Genomic DNA, 9,481 nt, shown 5'->3' on the forward strand with positions numbered 1-9,481 from the left:
TGCAATTTAATGCCGCGGTTATCAGCGGAGTTGATGCTCTCATGTAATTTACGAGATAAATTGTTAACAATACATTTTTATGTGACAGGCTTTTTCTTTGACGATGTCCTGCCTTGTTGTGACCAGTTCACCTTGCGGTCAAGATTGGACAACCCTAGCAAAATGCCTTCAAATAGATCATACCGGAAGCTCTTCGGATGATATCTTGCAGTTCATTGGTCGCCATAGTTACATGATCGTCCCTCCGTCCAACCCTCCAACTCAATTTTATCGTAAAAGGCCCATGAGCAGACGATCAACCTACACTGGACGATGCCCCTTCACCTTTGAAGTTAAAGACTTCTTTGACACAGTACCGCGGTTTTTAAGCAACGCCACATGTGAAGACTGCGACGACCGTTGCAAGCCCATTTCCTACACACAGCAACTGCTGCGCAGAAAATGTGGGGACTATTGGCTATGGGAGGAGCAAGAAGTGCGAGTTGCTTACGTTCTCGAGTAAGAGACACTTGAACAATAGACGAAAGTGTTTTTCATTTTCCTCATTAGATTGGGGGAAATAGCCGCGTTTACTCGTCCTAATATTTTGAGTTCTTCTGGCAAATCGGGGAATTGTTCTAAAATAAAAAAAAGGAAACTTCAGAATAATTGCGTCCAGGGTGAATGAGTAACAGCTAAGCAAAATGAACTAACATGGCGGAAAAAAAGATAAACGGTTCAGGATGGGGAAGATTGATACGGATTTAAAATTTAGACTGTTTAAAATACAAATAAAATTGCTCCATAAACTTCAGGAAAATTAGTTTACATAATATCACTTTTTTTCTAGCTGGCATTTTTACAATGAATTTACACTCGCTGCTTTACTCCTCACTGTGTGTTTATCATTTTTTTAACTTCAAATTAGCGCTTTTAAGAAAATTTTTCCATGTAGACACTGCATCTCAAGAAATGAGGAAAAAAAGACAAAAGTCCGGGACTCTCTTTTGGGGTTCATTATTTTTCCTACATTATCTCAAGATTTCACGAAGATTGACTGAATATCAGCCGAAAAGAAAGTATCCAAAGATCAGAACTCAAGTAAAAACGCTAAAAATACTAGAAAAAGTGAGCGACATAAAATTTTCGGGGCGTCGGTGTTTGTTTTGCATAAATGCGTTTTCACTTCACGCCTGTGAAGGCTGTTATCCAATCACATTGAAGCAAGGCATTTGACACCGTTTTACCCGTCGGCGCTGATGCTAGGTTCGATTTCCGCCGCTCTCTCAAGTCCGGTCTTTTTCGTTCCTCCCCGAGCCTACGCTGATTCGTGGTACAGCAAACAAAGAGTGGACACAATTTGTAACGAGCAAAGTCGAGTAGGTTAAGTGTAACACGTCTGAATATGAGGTTATGGGTGGCAAAGAGATCAGGCCGAGGAAGGAGAAAAGATCATCGAGGAGATCTAGAAACACAACACAGCTTTTCAACGATCGATGCTCGAAGTGCAATGCTACGCGAATGATGATGGACTGTCATCGATATTTTTCACGAAATAGCGCCGACGGCAACTTCTTTAGAAATAGACTCTGGTCCTTGAATCGCTTTAAGTCTAGCAGGAACCCGTTATCTTTATATCAGTGACCAATTTTTCCGTTCCGATGAAAACTGCAAAGAAATTTTCATTTTGCCGGAGCGGCAAAAGGGACTTGCCGCTTTGCGACATGATAACAGCTTTACTGAAAAAACAACACTTGAATTACAAAACCAATATCTCTAGCTTTCGGAAAGTAAGACTTGATGACGAATGAGCAAATTTGTAACTGTACAAAACTGTATAGTGTGCACTGAAAATCAATCATGGTTCAGTATAAATAATTACATGAGATCTGACTAAATTAAGACAAAATTGTTAAGATGAAAATTATAAGGATTAGTTTTGCAATATGTTTGGGCATCTTATCTGGTTGTAAATTCGACCCAAAAACGGTCCAAAAATTAACTAGAAATGGGAGAAATAAACGAGGAGTAGTTAACAACAATCAAAAATCATTTCAGACAGATACAAACATATGATCAGAAAAAGAAAGACAGTTGTCGCGTTAAACAGATATATTTTCCATGCCAGAAACTTTTGATCGGTAGCAATTTCGTGTATTAACAGGTAAAAGCAAAATGTTGTGAATGCTGTATCAGACAGCAAACTGAAAATTTCTAAAAATTGTTTTAAAGGCCATTAGTTAATCTTACATCTCCCAGAGAAAGGCGACTTCCAACGCCTTCTGCGTCCACATCCAGTAATTCCTGCATCTGTTAATTAACACCTGATGTGTATAAATCACGGGTTTACAGTGGGCATCACAACCATCACAAGTGGCTTTGCTCAGGAACCTCGGGACCGTGTTGACAAAATCAACAACTGTCATTTTGAATGGACATCTATTGGAACTACGCCGCTTGGAGGAGGCGTGGAGGTCTCTGGTGTTCCTGCCAGGAGTCTTTGATAAAGCTGGTATTTTTATCTGTTGTGGTGTTGGAGGATTTGATGGTGGCACGATCAGAAAACCATTCCGGTGGATGAAGCGCAGAACATCATTTGCGAAGGAAACGTTTGTGCGATACAAAGTACCTGCGCCGGCTATATGAAGACAGTTTGCAAGACCTCTCCAGGTTTTGAGCTGTTGTTTTCTTTTAAGCGACATTACGGAATAAATATTGGCTAAAAGTATCCCCAAGACAACCTGTAACCGAATAAATGAAAATCCGCAATAAACGCATTGCTTGATATCTAGCATGTCTTGGGTAGTCCTTCAAAAGCCTAATGTTGGAAAAAATACGAACGTTTCGATAATTGGCTGGAAGTGGAATTCATTTTCATTTGTAGAGTCGAGTAAAAAGTTCATAAACAATGCTATGTTAATTATCATTTCTTCCGCCGCATTTTTTTCTGTAATACTCAAGAAGTCTTCCTCAGTCAATTGAAGGACTCTCAATTCCATTCATATATGTTTGTCTCTTTGTCTGTGTACCGTGCGTTTTCTGGGCCGAATAAACTCAAATGCATATATATGAGGAGAAGGGGAATGCTTCTTTGTGTTATCAAGAGACATTACTTTAAAAAAAGATAATCTTGACTGCCTCTGGTTTTTATATTTAGATATTAAATCAATTTATATAAGCTTCGTAACTTCTGCTTCAAAGCTAAATTAGATAACAGGAGGTACAACAGTATTTTCTCACCGAGTTTAAAAGAAAGGAAGCTAATGCTTCGATTAAACAAATTTGTCAATCAATTTAAGCGGTTGTTGAACAAGGAAAAAAGAGTGAAAATAGATAGATGTAATGTTCATTCAATTTAAATTGTATGGTTCAAAGAAAAGTACTTATTCAAACAAAATTCTGAACTTACCAAGAAAATTGCTTTAGAAGGCATCATTGAAAGCCCTGGTAACTGCTTGTTGGAGGCCTCAAGTTCTTGGCGATCGATTCAATGATCAATCGATTCAACTGAATAAGTAGTGCAAATTTTGGATGATATTGGTGCACAAAGCGCTTTGTCTTTCTTCCATGATTTATACGATATTTTTAAGCGACATATTTTTACCAAAAGAAGAATTCACTGGCTCAGCAAGTTTGAGAGAGCAGACAGTTTCGAATCCAAAACTACCCGTAGTGGTAATCTGGCAAAACACGCATGCAATGTCGTTTTGTTCTTAATGATTCAGTAGAGTATTTCTTGTTCAAAATATTTCTTGTGAAAAGCAAAAGCAGAGAAAAGAAAAACCTATGAAAAAATCAGTGTACATATTCCAACATGGATTTTAAAACAATGTTCAGAACGTCTGGTGTCATTATGTAATTGCTCTGTGTGAGAACCTTAAAAGGAAAACTACCGAAAATCTTGAAATAAGAATATTTAGGGGTTTCCCCGTTGTAGAAACATTACATCAGAATTGTTCACCACAAGAATTCAATGAACTGAAGTGCCCTGCCACACACAACTGAACTCAAGTGCCCACTAAAAAAGAGGAACAGAGTTGGAGATAAATTTTAACTAAAAAGCCGGAATGCAAAACTTTCTTGATTCCGTGAGTGGACATGGAATGTAAAGCGATCAAAACAATAAATGCGCAGGAAAACAACCCAAGCGAAGTCGATTGACGGCATTGACCACACACCTTTCGTGCTGATTAGCCCTCCTTGCCCTGTCATCTTCCACTACTATCATCAACATTCTTGCGGTTAGACGTCCTTTGGAGTCTACAAACTTGAAAACGTGAACTGAATATGTAACTAAGTGGAATTTCCACTTCCTCCTTTCAGTTGGTCTAAAGAGGGAAAAACACGTCATTCCATCTTTTCAATTTTACTACAAGAACATCTGCTTTCGTTCCGTGATCATAAAGCGAGGGATAATAATCATGCATGCGTGTTTCGACAATTGCGTGTAAAATAAGCATAAAACACCTCTGAGATCTGCTTAACTTATTTTCAAGACTAACACAAGTTTCGGGTGTTAGTTCTTTGATCATAATGGAAGCGTAAGTTGAAGAAATTCTGATCAGATTTTTTTAACCAAAGTTCGCGAATTATTAAATGTTATGGTTTAAGTACCGCAAGTGTTCGACCGTAGCAGAGTTTCAGAGAGGCTGTCACACTGATATTACACTGTTTCTTTACCCACTTATCTTTATCGTTATGATTGTGAAATAATCAGTTCACTCTCAACATTTTCATGTTACTCTGTCATTTTGTAATAGCCCTTGCTAGCATAACGTTTGTGAAGAGGAGTAGCAGGGTACTGTTTGTTTTTAAAACGAAATTATAAATGTATACTCATCTATTTTGTCACCGCAATCTCTCGGTCCAAACACAAAACGTTAAAAGGGTTCGACCGTTCAGCATGATTACTTATATTTGTTTGTTTTCGTTTTTGTTTCTTTTTATGGGGGGGGAGGGGGTGGTAGGAATCCGCTTTAGCATAAGTTTTGACGCTCTTATGTTCTCAAGCTGGTAAAACCGTGTTTCTCGCTCTTGAGAACTACGTTTAATGAAGTTAACCGTTTGCCTACTTACATTAAACGGCTCTAGAGAGAGTGGCAGATCCCAAGACACTCATTCATCCAAAATTCCAGAATGCTGCTGGTCCGATTCCTTCCGGAAGGTGAAGAAAATGGCAAGACCTATGATCAGGGAATATAATATCCAAGTGAACATAGATTTTTTTGAGATACAATGAAATATACGAAGTTCATATATTTTGAACTGCGGTATTAGATACATATGATGTACGATCCTCGCAGTAGATAGCGCTATTTAAGCAATAGCGAAAATCAGACCTGAAAAAAATCGTACAGGCCAGATTTTTTTCAGGTCTGATTTTCGCTGATTTTAAGCAATAGCGAAAATCAGACCTGAAAAAAACCGTACAGGCCTGATTTTTTTCAGGTCTGATTTTCGCTATTGCTTAAATAGCGCTATCTACTGCGAGGATCGTACATTATATGTATAGATTTATTTATTGCTTGCTTAAGTTTTTTTTTTTCTTTTTTAGCATATGCTACGCAGGTAAAAAGTACCTTTCACGCATCCTGATTGGCTCCTTCGGAAGTGCCGGATTAGCAAGATTGGCCAAGAGACGAAATTGACAAAATAAACTAATATTTTGGTTTTTGTGTAGCATATAATAAAAACAATAATAGCCTTAGTGTCGGTGAAAGCGGTGGCGAATATTTAACAAGCCCCTTTGAGGTTCGATAAATATCCACAACCTTTCGCCGCTACTTCGGTGAACAGTTATAAACTATAGCCAAGAGAAGTGTTGTAGTCCGAGAGCCTAATTTCTGGCCGGTTTTCAGGTTTCTGAACTATCTAAAAGTAGTACAACAACTGTAACAACAGATAGTTTATTTTATCGAGGTTAATAACCTCAAATGGATGCTACTATGTCGGCTTGAGCTTGAAAATACCTGTGGAAATTCTTTTTCAGAAGTGGGGAAAAAGCTCACGATTCAATTGCTGTACAATTTTGGGCTTTTCAAACGTCATTTTGATATTTCTAGGTGACGGCTTATGTTTATTTCAGGTACACATCTCTTAGAGATAATGACGTAATTTTTGATTTATCAACTGAGTTGATAATGTAAATTGGTCACCAAAAAGAGTTTCAAAGCTGGCGTTTCGGGCTTTAGGAGAAATTGTGGGTTGAGTGTGTGTTTCTATGTATAAAATGGAGCTACGCTTTGGGTGGGAACATGATAACGAGAAAAAAAATAATACGGTAACTTAGTTGAATAAAAGGCGCTCGTTGATACCGTGGGGGGCGAGAATGCCGAATTGAAAGATAAATTTCTGTATCAGAGTTTTGGGGCTTTCTGAACTGCCTGGAAGTAACTGAAAAAGCTGCAGACAGCCATATGATGCTGGAATGATTAGGCAGATTAAAGTGTCTGGCGTCTAGTTTTGATGCGTCCTTGTCATTCCTTTCTATGTCGCGAGGTGTTCTCTGAATCGGTCACCCCATCCTCTTCCTGTTTCACCAACGAAGATCTTTTTGCAATAGGTGCAAGTCAGTGCAGTAATAGTTGACGTTTCTCAGTCAAGATAAATGAGGGATTTCAAAGAAGACAGCGTTTAAACTTATGACAACAGTACAAACAGATCAATAGCTTCTTCAGTTGGTGATCATTTCCTTTATTCTCGTGACCTTAATGTGTGATTCAGGGGTGATATTGAAAGGAGAAATTAGATGCTGGCCACTCTTAGAGGACGAAGGGTTCAGGAGGTTGGAGTTAAGATTCCTGGTTACAACTTCAATGTGGTTGGTGAAAGCTAAGTGAAAAAAACATTTTAAAGCATAGCCAATGATCTCGAGAGAAATTCTTGTTTGCGCTGAATCACAGGACATCTTTTCTGATTGTAAATTTACCTCAAAATATCATGGGTCCATAAATGAACTAGAGATGATAGAAAATAAACAAGAACTAGTCTGCAAGAAGGTCCCTGAAAGTACAGCGTTTACAAAACTTGATTTTTAGTGGCTTGAGATCATTTTAAGGAGAGTAGTCGGACATAACCTTTTGAGCAGGTTTACATTTGGAGCTTCCCTGCAAACTAGAGAGCAATTACAGTGCTTGAAGCAATTATGCCACCTCTGTTGAAATTTACTCTGCGAATCAGTTACGATGGATATATATTTTTTCAATTACTAAATGGATGATTGGTCGATAAATGAGCTAGAAATGATAGAATGTAAACGACAAGTAGTTTGCAAGAACTTCCCTGCACAGAAATCAATACCGGTAGAAATTGAATAATTTCATGATCATGATGTCACTGAATAGAGTAGCAGCATTTATAAAATGGTGACTAACCTTAACAAAGCTTACTAGACATACAGTTGCCGCGATTACCGAACATTTATTTCATCGGTGATACCCTGACCTTTTGATCGGTGGAAATTTTCTGTTATAACAAATAAGAAGAAAGTGTGCTGAATGATGTATGAAGCAGCGTAGAGTTGCTTAGAAATTCCATCATTAATCGTCTATTTTCCAGACATAGGCAACTGCCAACGTCTTCTGTGTCCAAATCCAATAGTTCCTGCATTTTTTAAATAACACCTGGTGCGTGTACATCACGGGCTTACAGTGGGCATCGCAACGGTGGCAAGAGGCTTCGCTCAGATGCCTCGGAACGGTGTTTTCAAAATCAATAACTGTAATGTTGAATGGACATCTACGGGAACCAGGCTGCTTGGCGGAGCCGTGGAGGCCTCTTGTGTTCCTGTCAGGTGTCTTTGATAAATCTGGTATATTAATTTGTTGTGGTGTCGGAGGATTTGATGGCGGCACGATCAGGTAACCATTGCTGTGGATCAAGCGCAGAACGTCATTTCCCAATAACGGGTTTGGGCGTTGCATGGTACCTGCACCGACTCTCTGGAGACAGTTCGCAAGGCCGGCTTTCCAGATTTTAAACCTTTGTTTTCTATTTAGTGACATTACAGGACAAGTGCTGGTCAAAAGCATCCCCAAGACGACCTGTAAATGAGTAAATGAAAATCTGCATCTTAGCGCATTATGTGATCTCTAGCAAGAGTAGTCCTGAACAAGAATAGTAATAGGAAGTGACAAACATTTCGATAATCGCCTGGATGTGGAATTTATCTTCAGAGTCAAGCGAAGAGTTCATATAAAGTGGAATGTTAATGAAAAACCTCGAATATTATCACTTTTTCCGTAACACGTTTTGGCTGTAAAACTCAAGAAGTTTTTCTCAGTTAATTCAATTTCTCCAAATATAAAAAACATTTATCTGTGTTTGTCGTTGTGGCTGTGTATGTTTTCCCACCCTACTAAACACAAACGCAAATATTTAAGGGGGAATGCTTTTGTGCGTAATCTAGAGACCCTGCTTTAAAAAACGTTTGCTGTTTAACAGATTTGTTTACTTCTACCAAATTTACGAAAAATTTGACATCAAATCAATGGAAAAATACATTCGTTTTAATCTGCTCATGGAGGATGCGATGCGAAAGGAAATGATGTCGCAGTGTGAGCATTTGATAGAAATGTTCCAAATACCTTAATCTCAGGCCTGGTCAAATCAATGAATTGGATAAACTTTACAGCCTCTAGCGAAAAGCGATCATTAAATAACATGAGGTGCAACATAATGGCTTCTCACTGAGTTTTAGACAAGCGTAGCTAAAGCTTCGAGTCACAAATTTGTCAATAAATTGAAGCAATCCAGTGCGGTACAAGGACGAAGGAGCGAAAATATGAAAATGCAATCTACATTCAGCGAGAATTATTTAGTTCAAAGAAAGGTACACATCCAAATTAAATTCTAAACTTACCAAGAAAATTGCTTTAAAGGACATCATTTAAAGCTTTTGGGTAACTGCTCGTTGACGACACCAAGTTGTCGACGATCGATTCAATGAAAGCTGTGGCCAGCGACTGGAAATTTATATCAAATTTTGGCTGATATTGGTGCGTAAAGTACTTTGTCTTCCTTCCATGATTTATACGGTATTTTTAAACTATATCTTTTGGCCGAAAGAAGAATTCACTGGCTCAGCAGGTTTGTAACTATAGAGACAGCGGAAGAATTGCTTCATCTGACGGTTTCGAATCAAAACTACCGAAACGATGACTAAGCAAGACACTCACGCGATGTCTATTCGTTCCTACGGAGTTAGTAGATTATTTTTCGATGAAAATATACTTCATGAAAAGAAGAAGCAGAGAAAATAAAAACCTCTGAGAAACTCAGAGCACATATTCCAAAATAGAAATTAAAATAATGTTCACAACTTCCGGTGTTATTGCGTATTTGCTCAGTTTGAGGACTCCTTAGAGCATAAGCTACGTTGAAATAGGAATAAGGGGTTCCCCCGTGGTAGTTACTTTACATCAAACCTGTGCTCCGCAAGGATTCAAAGAAAACAAGAGCCAATGACGCATAATTAAACTCAAGTGCCCACTAAAAGAGGAAC

At 38.4% G+C, this 9,481-nt stretch overlaps 1 protein-coding gene across 1 annotated transcript; it reads right to left on the bottom strand.

Annotated features, from left to right (window-relative positions):
* Nucleotides 1–6,654: 6,654 nt before the first annotated feature.
* Nucleotides 6,655–8,953, bottom strand: LOC148732482 (uncharacterized). Its single transcript, XM_088758750.1, has 2 exons — nucleotides 8,840–8,953; nucleotides 6,655–8,021 (listed from the first exon to the last, which is right to left on the bottom strand). Exons 1-2 carry the CDS (start codon nucleotides 8,864–8,866, stop codon nucleotides 7,518–7,520), a joined length of 531 nt encoding a protein of 176 aa, XP_088614876.1. The 5' UTR covers nucleotides 8,867–8,953; the 3' UTR covers nucleotides 6,655–7,517.
* Nucleotides 8,954–9,481: the final 528 nt, after the last annotated feature.

The sequence above is a fragment of the Stylophora pistillata genome, chromosome 4 (genome assembly GCF_964205215.1).
Source record: "Stylophora pistillata chromosome 4, jaStyPist1.2, whole genome shotgun sequence".
Classification (NCBI taxonomy): Eukaryota; Metazoa; Cnidaria; class Anthozoa; order Scleractinia; family Pocilloporidae; genus Stylophora; species Stylophora pistillata.